Source organism: Lichenostomus cassidix, chromosome 2, assembly GCF_008360975.1.
Source record: "Lichenostomus cassidix isolate B80296 chromosome 2, HeHo_3.0, whole genome shotgun sequence".
NCBI lineage: Eukaryota > Metazoa > Chordata > Aves > Passeriformes > Meliphagidae > Lichenostomus > Lichenostomus cassidix.
This window is the reverse complement of record NC_139482.1, coordinates 71,198,491-71,212,437: the sequence shown is the minus strand read 5'-3', so window position 1 is coordinate 71,212,437 and position 13,947 is coordinate 71,198,491. Positions and strand designations below refer to the sequence as shown.

The 13,947-nt window shown below is 38.2% G+C and overlaps 1 protein-coding gene across 3 annotated transcripts in view; it reads right to left on the bottom strand.

Moving 5' to 3' along the window:
• DROSHA (drosha ribonuclease III) overlaps positions 1-13,947 on the bottom strand; it is a 71,849-nt gene that overhangs the window by 26,886 nt on the left and 31,016 nt on the right. For all 3 annotated transcript variants that reach the window (XM_085052096.1, XM_085052093.1, XM_085052094.1), the window contains 5 exons: positions 13,722-13,846; positions 10,218-10,317; positions 7,227-7,334; positions 2,697-2,804; positions 192-330 (listed from right to left, as the gene is read on the bottom strand). In XM_085052096.1, the coding sequence (XP_084908222.1) occupies positions 192-330; positions 2,697-2,804; positions 7,227-7,334; positions 10,218-10,317; positions 13,722-13,846 (580 nt within the window). The remainder of the gene's footprint in view (positions 1-191; positions 331-2,696; positions 2,805-7,226; positions 7,335-10,217; positions 10,318-13,721; positions 13,847-13,947) is intronic.

The window sequence follows — 13,947 nt, the reverse complement described above, 5'->3', positions numbered from 1 at the left end:
TACTTATTGACTTATTTGCAAAATCCAGCGTTTTAGAAAGATCTCACTGGTGTCTGCATATAATCATTGAAATCCTCTACTGAAGGCATCTCTCAAAAGAACAGTTGCCAACAAAATGATAATGGAACAAAGGGTGTTCTTACTGATTAGGTGTGAGGTAAGTGAAAAATGTTAGTGGCGAAGTAGCATACCTTTTTTTCTCATGTGTATATGGTGAACTTTTCTGTCTCCATACTTGGGCTGTCGAATCCCACAGTTGGATAAGGAATTTCTGGCATGATCTGGATTCATCCCAAAATTTAAATGATGGCTTGGATGAGTCATGGCAAGCTATAGTGTAACATGTACAGAAAAAAAAATAGTGTTACATGCATTTTTGCAAATGAAAGAAAAACATTATCTGAGACTGGTAGCTACTAATAGTTATTTTTCAGTTTGAAGAAAGGTTACAAAGTGATGCAAGTCAATCAGAAACTTGGTTCCAGCAATTTAAATGTAGGGTGAACTATTTCAGACGTCAAAAAGAAGCAACATTTATGCCAAATCATCACTTTAACTAATTAACTTGCAACATTTCTTTCATTAAAGAAAAATTAGTTTAGAAGAGAAAAAGCATGAACAGTCAATTTGCCCTAAGACTTTTGCTTACGAGCTTCGCTGACCTGATTTCAATACATTTGCTTATTTAAAAATATATTCACTATAACACTGAACTATAAATATTCATATTAAAAATATGAGCAATTAAAAGAGCTTCTCAATCACCCTTATTTGCATTATTTAGATATCTACAAAACTTTCCATCGCTCAAAAAATGAAACAAGAAGTACATAATTCCTGGCAGAGTTAATCAGAAAAGAACTTTTTCCCTTATTACTATCCAGTGCTCACTCTTCAACTGGAAGTTAAGAGGAATGGTAGGATTTGCCCTCTGTTTTACCTTTGTACCACCTAGCATTATCAAAAGCTCACTCTGCTGCTGACACCACCACTACAGAAATGGCAGCAGCAAATAGAACTACAGCTTGCTTTCAGAACTCATTTTTGCAAACTCCCATATTTTCTCCTTCTTTACACATACACAGCTCAAAATATTGTGCACACATAAACATATACACAACACTTGTAAATAAAAAGAGACACACTGGAAAATCCAAGCTGCAGAAAGTTACTTGTGACACACTTGCAGGACTGGTGCTCCAGACCGAGCAAAGACATTCAGTAATTCATGCAAACGTTGCTTTCTAAACGTAAAACTTAGAGAGTAAAATTATATTTAATCAACATGAACTTCCTCCAAGTCCTTTTTAATTCCTTGTTAGTATTACTAAATTTGTGGTAATTGCACATTCTCAAGTTCGGCTCCATCTGAACTAGATGACATATTACAGCTTCTCTGAATAGATAACTTAGTGTAATCTTTTTTTAACGTGCTTGTACTTTAAAAAGAATACACCATGACAAAACAGGTAACAATCAATGCAGAATTATACATCTAACATTGCCTATGCTCAAGCAGGTGACTGATTGTACATATATATTTTTAAAAAGCTCTTCCTCCTCTGGGAAATGTTTGTAGGTTTTAAATAAATCTGTGTAGGGATAAAGCATTAGAAAGCATGTTTGATTATAACCAAACATGACTAATGCTTGATTTGTATGCTTCCATCCTCTTTTTGATTAGAATTTGCTTTTTAGTTTGCGTGTTTGGCCTCAACATTTTAAAAGTTTCCATCACTGCATTTTTATCCTTGACATTAAAACAAAAGCTGCCTGCTAACAAACCAAATCCTAAAAGATTCTCAATATTTAATGTAACCTGGAAAACAAATTCTAGAAAGCAGAAAAGGTGTGAGAAAAGACATCTCTGCAAGACTCTGCTTAAAAAAATTTGGGAGTAAGATCTCCAGAGAAATAGAGAAGTTGCCATGTTTTGAACTTAGTCCAGTCAATGGAGAGAGATGGTACTTAGCTCAGAAGGAAATTCTGAACACAAGTCCCCATTTTCCTTCAGTAAATTCAGAAAAAGTCTAAGAGGAAAGGAGCCACCATGCCAAGCATCAGCCTTGGAGGTAATCAATTCCAAATACGCAGTAATATAAAAGACTGGTTATGTGACATGGATGCATTTAAAACAAATAAGAAATTCTCCTCTCCAGTCCCTGCTCTTGCTTGTTAATGAAAAAATTTCATCATGTACTTGCAGAAATCAAGAGCTGAACAGAAGTTTGCAGATTTCTATTCACTAGCTACAAATGCAAAAAAAGGGCAATGCTTTAATTATTCTCTTTCAGAACAACTGGATATAAGAACAAGAAGCATGGCACATATACTCGTCTGCAGAATAACACTGTATTCTCTATAAACACCTAAAAAAAGGAACTTACACAGAAATGGGTACTTAAGTCTTTTCAGTAACCACATTTTTGTCTTTCTACACATTACAAGCAAATCCATCCCAAGCAAATCCAGATCTACCACAGGAGCAAAGGTAGGTGTAATATCTATGTGCTCAATAGCTACCTCTATTTATAAGTATCTTGGGAAAACTCCAACTTTTGAAAGACCTGCAGTACAAGTAATCAGGTTTGTCCAAGCTGTGGCAATGCCACAATGCATTTCAGCGTTATGGATAAACTCAGTAATACCATGAAGAGAAATCAGCAAGCAGTTGGAGCTTTCTTTTCATATCTTACCTGCAGTAAGCACCTATCTCGAAAAGTGTAGCCTATCAACTTGTCCAAGTGCATCAGACACTGATGGTAGCGGACATGGTGGGTGAGGACAGGAAGCATCATCGCGTGCTGAAAAACCAAATGAAATAAACAAAAACATTCAACTTCAGTGTACAGAGAATTCAGCTGACAGACCTAAAAATATGAACACTTTCCAACTGTCACAACACTTAGTTTACTGTTTTGGTTTAAATGAGGAAAAAGAAAATCACAGTTTCCCATCCTGCATTTATCAAAGCATTCAATCATATTTACTCATCTCCACAGCCCCACCCAGACTAAAGGAATAAATACATAAACCCAGTCTTCTATTAAGCAACTTCAATGAGGTAAAAAAAATGTCTGGTCAGCAGTACCAGCAAATTTCAATAAGCTATGACCGAATAAAATGCTATGTGTTTGCATCTTTTCATTTAACACCCTGCTTTTTTAGGTTAATACCAAAAATGACCCATTACATAATCCCCTCTGCCCCATTACATTAAGGAAGAAACACTTTACACCACTTTAACCAGCCTTCCCCAAACAACAGTAGCTACTCAATTTTCAAGCACAGTTATTAGTGCCTTGCTTAATTTCTTTTTGAGGAAGAATTAAGGGATATTTGCAATGCTGTAGTTTGGCACATCTAATGTACTAAAAAATATCACAAATGTTGCTGTTTGATCATCTAGGAAACAGACAATGTTTTTCTGTTGGGGAAAATGTCAATAAAATTGAAAAAAAAAAACAACTCTATTTTGTAACAATGGCAGTCTCTCTCTTTCAGTGTTTCAAAGAAGGAATTCTACACCAGTATTGACTTCAGATGCATTTGGGTTAAAATAAACAAGTAGTACAGTTTATAAGTAGAGTAGCATAGCAAATATGCCATCAACACCACAAATTCTGCATGAAAATGAAAAGAGATACAGGAGCAATGCAGGATTTAAAGAGTTTTACGCATGTGACTTTTCATGAACTAGCTTTTTCTTGTCATTCCTATTACTGATATGACATGAATATATTCAAAATAAAGGTGTGTTTTAAGGGCATCAAAATCTGAGGGCCATCACAATTAATTCAGAAAGAGGACTGTGTATGATTACAGGAAATGAGTGTATAGCATGGAGAGAAGCAAGAAAAACAAGCACATAGAGTAGATGATATATAATTTATGGAATAAATGATGTCACAGATTTCTGCAGGTCACCAATGACAGAAGAGCAGAAAATATAAACTGGTGAATGTTACAAGATCAAAAAATTAAGACTAACCAATGGCAAAACTTTCTGTTTAAGTAAAAGACCATGTAATTCTTGAGAACTGAACACAGAGCTGGAAGATAATCACAGAATTATTTAGACTGGAAAAGGCCCTTAAGATGATTAAGTCCAATTGCTAAACTAAGACTGTAAACTCCACCAACCAAACCATGTCCCAAAGATCGTTACAAATACTTTCAGGGATGGTGACTTCACCACTTTCCTTGGCAAGCTGTTCAGTGCCTGATCACTCTATCTGCAAAGAAATGATTTCTAATACCCAATCTTAAGCTCCCTGGGTATAACTTGAAGCTGTTTCCTTTTGTCCTGTCACTGCTTGCAGGGGAGAATATATCACCTCCCACTGGCTACAGCCTCCTTTCAGACAGCTGCAGAGAGCACTAAGGTCCCCCCTGAGCCTCCTTTTCTCCAAGCTAAACACCCCCACATCCCTCAGCCACGTTTCATCAGACTTGTGCTCCAGACCTTCACCAGCTCCACTGTCCTTCTCTGGACTCACTCCAGCACCTCAGTATCCTTCTTCCTGTGAGGGGGCCAGACCTGACACAGGATTCAGGCTGTGGCCTCACCAATGCCAAGTACAGGAGGATAGTCACTGCCCTCATCCTGCTGGCCACTTGGGCACACACTGGATCATGTTCAGCCAGCTGTTGACCCTGAATCTCTCCCTAGTCCTTGTCTCTCAGATGGAAATAGCCAGCTAACAGCAAGAAAAAGCCTCCCTGGATCTCCAGTGAAATACAAAACCACTCCAAGCAGAATTAGGAAGTTTAAGTTTTATTTTGTTACCATGTCAGTCATATAGAGTTTTCTGGGGGTAATTTGTATGAATATCCCTCTTATCTCCATATAAACTGTACAAGTGTGCTATCTATGTGCTCCTTCATAGAGGGAATTAACTGAAAAACACCAAAACAACTGAACCCAAAACTGTTTCACAGGACAACTCTTCCCTGCCTCTATGCTCTGCTGTACTAGACAGTCTCCCAAGCAACGTTTATCATTCTTTATACCAATACATGTGTCCCTGCATTTGAGAACTGAAATATCAAGTTTTAGACTTTTATCAGCTGTGGTGCAGTGAACAAACAATTGACAGACCCCTGGGAGCACACAGAAGGACTTTGACTCTTACAGTTATATTGACGAAGTGCTGCTTTGCTGGCACTAACTACGTGATTGATTGATTGATTCAATCAACGTCCATCATCTTGGACTATAGCTATCCAATGCTTCTGATGTTTTATGTATTTACCTCTTTAGAAGAGATGTGTTTAAATATATATGATTTAAAATATTCTGCAGCTAACATGGCAAGGCAGACACTCTCTCAAGTGCCCTCAGATAGTGCCATCATGTCCTAGGACAGCAGATGATCCTGACCTGAAGCCACTAAGGGGAAGCAGGTGAGCTGAAATATTTTGGAATGCATGATGTCTCTCCTCACACTAAACACTTTACACTGCTGTTGAGGGCACACCAACAACAATGGTGTAGGTGCAGAGGGGGAAGAGAGGTGGTGTCTTCTCAGCATGGCCAGATCCTGCCACACTGTGTGTTAGGTGCTGCTCAGCTCAGTTGCCAAGCACTGCACTCGATATACTGGGTAACTTCAAGTGAGCCTGTCAGAACTCAGCCGTTTTACCTTTTTTTTTTTGAACATTCCACTCACCATTTTTCCTCCCCTTTCAAGGAGCTCATTTCCAAGGCAGCAAAGACCAGTGTCATTACGGCTATATGGGACTAAGAGCAAGTATAAGCTATCACAAGTGACTTAAAAGAGTTTCAATCTTCTAAACTGCAATGCTTTTAAAAGCAGTAATTTTAAATCATTGCACTTTAGCTCTGCCCCCAGAGCTGATTTATGCGTATTTAGTTTCAGTCTTCTTTAATCTGGGGAAAAGCATGTAGCAACAGCAGCCATCTCTCATTTTACAGACATACAGTTGCCTACTCTTGGCCTCTCAAAGAAATCAAATCAAAGGACCTTCATACAAGAACTGGCTGATTCAGATGTTACAACTACAGATGGGCACAAAAATTGTGAAATAGCTTTACTTTCATCATTCTTTGGTGTTTTGCTGTCCTTCAACAACAAGATGAAACAGAAATATCCAAGACCTTAGGAGATGAATCACAAAAGATATTACAAATAACACAGAATGGTTTCAAAGTGCCTAAATTGGAAATTTACACTGTTTATTTAAGCTGTAAAAATAGACAAGTTCACAACAAAAAAAATTATGAAAAGGTTGTAATTTTCCTCATGCTATGTGAGAAGATACTATGCCACTATTCTCCTTCCACTTCAGAAGCAATAGTAGAATACAAGAAATGTTTCAGAAAGAAGAAATGCAATTCTAGTTATTACCATTTCTCTCACTCTAGTATTTCCCCTTTGACCTCACCAGACTTCTAAGATTACAACAGGATTTCTACCTATATCTTTGCCTAGCAATCCCCCTAATTTATACTTCACACTGTTAAGCTAATTTTAAGCTGCACGCATTTAACTCTTAAATAACATCTCCAAAAAAACAGCTGAAATAATAATGCAAGTATATCTCTAATATAATTATTTGGCTGTTACAACTACTTGAATTTTACTAATACAATATTATATAAAAATTGCACTTATTTTTAGCATATCACAAAGGTGGTGGCTGTCAACTGCTTCAGAATAGGATCTGACAGAGACATGTTCCTCGGAGATACCATGCATATGAAACAGAGTATCTGAAAGACATCTTGCTACTGAGGCTCACCTGTTTTAATCCAAAAGTTAGTTGTGGTGGGGTTTAGTTTTTTTACTTTCTTTTCTTTCAAGTAAAAAGATATTTCTTCATGCTTCACTGTAAAACGTGGGGTTTTTTTTAAAAAAAGCTATCTAAATAGAAAAACATATTAAAATTAAAATATCTAAAACCAAGCCATCTGACAGATTAATAAGAGTTCCACACTAGACTCCAACATCTGGCAAATCCAGCCTCAAGCTGGCCATTCCTAACCCCTCTCCCTTGTGCTAATCAACCCCTGGGAGAAAATTTTAAATTATCGTCTTTGTGTGTATAGAGGGGGTGGACAGAACTAAAATAGCTCCCTAAATTAACAAATATTTCTGAGATATTAATTTCCCTTTGGTTCCTCAGCCTAGAACTACAACAAACCCTTGCAGAGGTAAATGGCAGCTATCAAGATAGAAAACACATCTCTCCAGTTCAGTCACCTGGCAGACATCAGAGCGTATCCCTGTTTTCCAGAATCCCTGGCTGCTCAACTCGACGGTCACTTCACGTCTCATTGTGTTCTTCTGACGAATTTTCTGCAGCGCTTCCTAAGCGGGGAGAGAACAGAGCTCCTGTAAACAACTTGGCATGGCAAAGCACAGCAATGCATACATCAGCACCTTCACAATACCCATTTAAGGTTCAGTTTTGGTGAGTAGTTTCTAAGGCTGGTACAGATCTGGTAACTCCCCAGCCACAGACTGCGGATGTGTTGGGATCAGCATAGACAGGGGATTTTGGTCGACCAAGAAGAGAACATTTTTTACTGCAAATGACAGAACAAACCAGTCCAACTCATGCATCCAAGACAATGCACAAGACAGTTAAGAGTCCTTAAAACAAAAGCACTTTCTTTACCCCATGTACTAAACAACCTCTTCATTCAGGACCATCACTGTGAGTACTCCTGCTTTGAACATTCAGAAAGAGCAAAACAGGCTTTGCTTTGTGATCTTGACTACTTTGCAACAGTTCCTGTTCAACAATTACACTATGCCACATCAGGGAAAGGGGTCAGCATTCACCAGTCCTGGAGACTACGCTGATGGAATCTACCAATACTATTTCAATAAAAACTTAAAAAAACATGTTTTGCCTTCACCACTGGCTGTTTGGTGTTGTGCAAACAGTTTATCTATCTCTAAAAACCATGAAAGGGTCCGAATCATGAAAAGATTTTGACAGTATCATTAAAAGAAAATATTTTCTGCAAAAATGGAATGAACAAAAAACAGATAAAATAAATCGGCCCTGGATCAGAATCTCTTGGTTCCAATACTACAAAGACCTGGGGTGTGCAAGCTCCCCACACAGCATTAAACACCCTCAGTGCTCTTCCTTCTACAGAACACAAAGCTCTTCAAAGCTGCAACCTATCCTGCCTCTCCTTCTCCTTTTCACTACAGGGCACTTGCTCAGAGCTGTCTCTTCCCACCTTCCAGTTTGAAGCTGGTGAATGTATCTGGGCAGGAACACGCTCTGTTTTCTGATTCGCAGGCTCACAGAGTAGCTCCAACAGGTGCATCTGTCCAGACACAGATTCATCAAACCTCAGACACCTCAATACAGAGGTGTCTAGGGTAGGAGCCTGGTTAGCCCTGGCTCCTTTTATATTCAATGAAGGGGATAAATGGCTTCAAAAATGCATTTCTCCCTCCACTGACTTCAAAGTGAGCCTTCAGGTCCCAATTTATGCACCTGCTGTAAATGCTCAAAGTTAGGTTAGAGGAACAAAGCCCCAGGCACGACCTTGTCACAAATAATATCATTGTACAACCTCACAGTGGCAGATGACTGATGGCAGAGGGAACAGAGATGCTGCCAGCACCGCACCCCTTGTGCATTGTCGAAGGTTAGTCATTGAGTTTTTCCTGAGACAGGTGCTATACTGTTTGTCAGACCTGGTTGTATTTCAGTCTGACTGGCTCAGGAGCACTCCATAATATATGATTCATAATCTTTAAAAACCCATGTACCACTTAGGTACAGGCCTACAGCTCCTCCTGAGTTACTGACACCTCCACTGGCAAATATATAGATTATCCTCACATAAAGCTTCTGCTTCAGCCCTATGTGCCTCTCTGTTGCCAAACCACTTGTAAAACTCGTCCTAGATAATAGAATCTAGAAACAAAAATCAGCAGTCTGCACAGCAAGTGCTAAATAACAAAGAAACATTTTACCTTCTGGAGCAAAATATGATCACACCCTTACAAAAAATCCAATACAATTTTACAAATGAGTCATCCATTACCCCTAATGAAAAGATGCCCATAAAACAATGATCTTCTACTTGCTCTGAGTGTAGTCGTGGCAAACAAAATCATCTCCAGTAAGGACAAATCTTTTTTTCCTTTACAATTGTGGCACAGTTCAGTCATAATGTTGTGGGTTTGTTTTGTTTTTTTTCATTTACAAGTAAGAACGCCAAGGGCTTGTTTACTATTAGTATAAATAAAATGTTTAATTAGGCTCTTGCTCACACAATAGCATACTATGCTTTGCAACAATTAAAAAAGTCAGGTGCGATCTCATATGTATCAAACACTTAATGCAACCAAAAGTACACAATAAACTGGGGAAGTCTCAGGAGTTGCACTCCATGATTCTCACGGGTCCTTCCAAACTCAGGGTAGTCTATGTTTTTGTGAATAATCAGTATTTCTAACCAATAAATAAAAATACAACACCACCTAATTAAATACCATCCAGTTCTCAAGAAGTTAATCTCTCCTCTATGTATTCTTTACATAGATTGTCAAATTGAAAATGCCTGATAGACAGGCACCAGAAAAATCCGAAACTTCAGTCCAAGGGTTTATAGAAATAAATAGTTAAGAGCAGGTTGGTTTAGGTTATATTTAGGGATCTTTATTCTTCTGATTTTAATTCCCAATTGGTTGAGCATTTGCACTTAGGAAATGCTTATTGCTTATGACTTTGTAGGGAAAAAACAAAAAGAGAAAAATACCTTGTCTATCATACAACAACCAGATGATTTCAAGTCAAAGATCTTAAACAATGTCACCATACCACCTAATAAATTACGGTTTATGCACACAAGTGTGGCAGGTTTTATCTCAGAAGAGCAATGTTTAAAATTATGAGCCAGTTAAAAGTACATTATGAAATAAAAAGTCCTTCTCTATGCTAATTCTTGAAACCATTAATGGCAACAGCTATAAAGAAGTTATGGTTTCATAATGATCATTTCTATAATTGGGTAAAAAACTTGCAGTAGTTTGACAGCTGAAAAAATGAAAAAAATCATTGAATAACAAGCATAGATAAGACTAAAATCTGTGTTAAGAGCCTGGAAAGAAAATCTTTTGTAAAAGATTTCTATTGTTCCCATAAACAGAGCAGTCATATGGCTTTATTCCATCCCGAATTACAATGCCCAATTATCAGTCATGGCAGGTCCAGAATACCTCTCTTTGTGATAATTTCTGTTTATCAGCCTGTTTGACTTTGGGACTATTAGCCAGCAGGTGACGCAGCTTCACATAACTCTTCCACAGCTTTTGGTATCTGAAGGACAAAGCCAGAAAACAAATATTTTGGTCAATAAACGAAAGTCTCCCCATTTGTCATTATGAGCACACCGGCTGCTAACAATGCACACAACGTACACACAGAATGTCTACAGTCATCTCTTTGCTCCAGAAAAAACCAAAAAAAACTCAAAGCATTTTCCAACAGAGGTGACGGTGCCTCTGTAGTTACTCCAGCGGGGGGGGGGCAAGTAGCGAGAGGAGGTATTAGTGTGCAGAGTGAAGTAAAGAACAGCAAGTCAAGGCAGATCCCATGTGTCCTAAGTACCCACCCATCCTCTCCAAAGGGCCACCTCTGCATGCTGAAAAAAGTTGCCCGCAGCTTAACTCAATCCAGGCAGGTGAAAACTTCCTCTTCTCCACATGGTTTACCTGTCACTCACTGAAAATCACCCTTTCCCAGGAAGTGTCTGTCCTGACATCAGCTCAAACATTTTAGTGAAGCATATGAGGAAGAGCTCTACAAGTCACATGCAACATGAAGCTGTTCTGTGAAAAGTGAAATGAAGTTTTGCTCTCTATGGCTTTGTGCTGAATGGAAACAGCAGTTCAAGTTATTTCTCTGATTAGCACATACTTAAGTTTTCTGCTTTTCTCCAGCCATCTAGCCTCTTCTTATTCTGGCACTGTCTGATTACATACGAACCTCAACAACTTTTTCCCCGGTGAGAGTCCCTCAGCAATCTGGCACAAACCTTCACCATACTTGTAAGAACTTACTCCATTTGCAGACAACATCCCATCATTATAGTCAGCTGCAACTGACCAACAGGTTCAAAAGTTACAACGGGAGGAGCAACCAAGGGAACCATAACAGTGACCCTGTATCCTTAGGAAACAATGCTACCTTCAAAATGTCACCTCTGTAGAGTTTTTTCAAAACAACCCATAAAATTAAACTTTGAATACGAAGCAGGGAATTCGAGGCCAGCGGAAAGAAGTTGGCCAAGTTATTTATTTTTTACTCATATTTACATTTAAAAAAGAAGATCCTTGGTCAGCACCAACTTAGAGAAGTGGTTTTACTAGGAAGCTTTGACATTAGTGGCTTAGCAGTCAATGAAACAGCAGCTCTTTTACTATTTCATAATCTTCCCAGCATCCCACATTCACAGACACATAAACAAATCTTTTCTTATTGGCATTTTTCCCTACCTATTTCTCTACTGCATTCTTGAATGTACACTCTCTGCCTCTGGAGATACTGATGTTTTTTTCAGTCTACAAACATATCTGAAATGGTCAATCCATAGATTTTTCTCATGCTCCATTCACTGCATTTTTGCAATCTGCAGAATAGTACATCTATTCTGACAAATCACCATCCAAAAACGAATAATGAGTTAATGAATAAATCAACCAAAACAAAAAGAACAAATGCCTTCAGGAGGTTTCAACCCAAAAACTAGAACCTGAAACTATGATCTACACTACACATTTTTCTACCAGCGCTGGAAAGGGTGCAACAAGCTTTGTTACTACAATTAAGTTTGAAAATTAATAAACATATTGCCACTACAAGAAAGTGCTGTATTAGAACATCACAAAGAAAAGACACATTAGAGGAAAATCTCTTTTGGGCACGCATACACCAGAGTTAAGCCTGACATTTATGATGGCACCACAGAAGTCTTCCATAAAACATGCTCTGTTACTTGGACAAAACAAAACATACCTACATTCTGTAAGCAGCTCTGAGGTTAAAACCCAAAACCAATATCAAACCCACAAGTAAATTTTAAAGAAAGTTAAAACAAAAATGTGTGGGAAGAATAATTTTTGTATCTTAACACTATTTTCAATGAAAAGAATTAGAACTTTACAAATACTAATAAATTCAACATCAAAGTAGAGATAATTCTTATATTTTTTGGTCTAATTATTTCCTTTTGATGGACAAGAAAGCAGAAAGATAAAGAGGATTAAAACTCATGATCAAAGTGGAAAAAAAAGGTTTTATTATCTGGATTAGCACTCAATATTCCCACTTCCTGCCATGTTAGATTTAAAATTCTCAGCAAGCAGCTGCAAAAGAATACAACTGTCATACATGCGTATGAGTACTTAGGCCTCAAAACTGCAGACCTGGTGAGCATTTTGCACATAAATCACCCCTTCTTTCTTTATTTTTGTTATTAGTATTTTTGTTGCTACTGTTTGTTTTCTTATCTTATTGCTGTTTCCAGTAAATCATTCTTCTCTCAACCTGTGATCTCAGCCTTTTTCTGTCTCTCAGCAGAGGGGGAGGTGAGCACCTTGTGGTTCTCTTTTCAGTGGGAGTACTAAATTGAGAAATACCATTCCTAAACCATTCCACAGCAAGGAGGAAAAAGACAACCTTAACTACCTACATATGCACCAGAGATGGGCTCTATACTGTCATCATGCAGAAAGCAGATGCCCCAATCACTGGAAGAGTTCCCTGAAAGTGTCAGAGGTTAAGAAAAGAATCAGGAACAAAATCAAATGATCACTTTTGCATCCCTTCATCAGTCCACAGTGAAACAGTATTTATTGCTCTGCCTGAAGTCCTGATTCCCTCTCCACTCCTTCTCTACATTCCTCCCAAACTCTTATCAGGATATGAAAAGTACAAAGAAAAGTACAGTGCAAGTACAGAGAAGAAGTATGGGTGCAAGAGCTTCCAAGCTAGGAAACACAATGTAGATGTGATCCTTCAAAGCACAGAAAGAGATGATTAAGAAGGATATGGCAGGATGCAAGAAACAAATGTCATGAAGATATCAAACAGAAAATGGCTATATTTTTTCAGACCCGAAGAACATCTAATTCAACAATCAAGTAGCAGCTCTGAAACAAAAATCAGTCCTTCTGCATATGATGCACAACAGTACTGGTTAAGTGATTACCTAGAATCTTCTCCCTGTCAGTAGCATCAAAAGATTCAGTGATTTGAGAAATTTAAAGAAAAAGGTCCATTCAAGGCTGTTGAACAAAAGGACCCAATTACATCCTCTAACTCAGAAGTCTATATACTACAGATAGTAGGAAGCTTGGGTAACTATTCCTCCCTCTCTGTCTTCCTGTTATGCTGTTCTCTCTCTGAAAACTTGCCACTGGCCTTTTAGTGAAATAACATGGAGCTTGAAGAACCACTTTTTGCTGGACCCAGAAGAGCCTGTTCTCAGGTTAAGAAGTTTCATACTGCACATGCATGCAAGTTTACTTCAGCAGATCCTGGATAATGCCAGAGACAAAGTTATTCCTCATATTTTCTAATTTGCAGGAGCTTGTGTTCAATGTCATAAGTGCTAAGCTTTATATCGGACTCGACTAAGCACATAACCAAGCTCTAATTAAGGGACTAATGACAACAGTAACGAGTTCCTGAGCAAAAGAAAGGAAGGAAAAGCATCTTACTGAGGATCTCCAGCATAACTGAGTTGAGCAGGTCGTATCCCAAAGTGCACAATAATAGGGAAAGTAATTACATCAGGATTGAATTGTTCGCGGTCCAGTTGATCAATACGAACTGAGCTGGGTTTCTAGGAGAAAAAAACAAAATACAACTAAATTGACAACAGCACCATGGAAAATTTACTGCCTCAAGCCCACACTATCCAGGAACCACAAAGCAACAATATTC